The sequence below is a fragment of the Octopus bimaculoides genome, chromosome 7, assembly GCF_001194135.2.
Source record: "Octopus bimaculoides isolate UCB-OBI-ISO-001 chromosome 7, ASM119413v2, whole genome shotgun sequence".
In the NCBI taxonomy this organism is placed as follows: Eukaryota; Metazoa; Mollusca; class Cephalopoda; order Octopoda; family Octopodidae; genus Octopus; species Octopus bimaculoides.
Window position 1 is genome coordinate 109,654,151 of NC_068987.1, and position 820 is coordinate 109,654,970.

General features: G+C 35.4%; 1 protein-coding gene across 1 annotated transcript in view; it reads right to left on the bottom strand.

Moving 5' to 3' along the window:
- Nucleotides 1-820, bottom strand: part of LOC106878539 (serine/threonine-protein phosphatase 6 regulatory ankyrin repeat subunit B) — a 187,752-nt gene that overhangs the window by 99,854 nt on the left and 87,078 nt on the right. Inside the window, exon 3 of the mRNA XM_052969466.1 lies at nt 556-654. Within this exon, the coding sequence (XP_052825426.1) occupies nt 556-654 (99 nt within the window). The remainder of the gene's footprint in view (nt 1-555; nt 655-820) is intronic.

Sequence of the window (820 nt, forward strand, 5' to 3'; positions counted from 1 at the left end):
ATATATATATATATATATATATATATATACGACGGTCTTCTTTCAGTTTCCGTCTACCAAATCCACTCAGAAGGCTTTGGTCGGCCCGAGGCTATAGTAGAAGACACTTGCCCAAGGTGCCACGCAGTGGGACTGAACCCGGAACCATGTGGTTGGTAAGCAAGCTACTTACCACACAGCCACTCCAACGCCTATATGTGTAGGCTGAATTTGCTGAAAATGCAGTTATTGAAATTTGCATCGGGGCTGCATAGTCACCTGGGATGTCATGGACAGAGTGTCAGAAATTCCATTGACAACGAGGAAGCAAAAGAGGCGGCAATCGTTTAGAAAGATTTGCACGATTGTATGATTGAATACAGGTATGCCTGATCGGGGTATAATCCGGGTATAATCAAGCGTGGATAGCTTCGTATATGAAAGCATGACGAAATCAATCAAGAATGTTTGTTTAAAATATTGGCTTCATATTCTTAAAGTGTATAATTTCTATTCTGCATAAGCTGCAGCGCAGAATTGATTTCATAAATAAAATCTGTTTTAAAGGGTACTTACACCTCCAGCTATTAAGGCATCTGCTTTCTTGGACACAAGAAGTTTCACCACATCGTCTTTCGATGAGACAGCTGCCATTGCCAGAGCTGTTCGTCCATCCTGAAATAGAAGACATAGTAAAGAACATTATTATTATTATTGTTATTATTATTATTATTATTATTATTATTATTATTATTATTATTATTATTATTATTATTATTATTTTTATTATTACCATTATTATTTATTTATTGATTTTTTCTTCTTTCTTCAAATTTTCTTC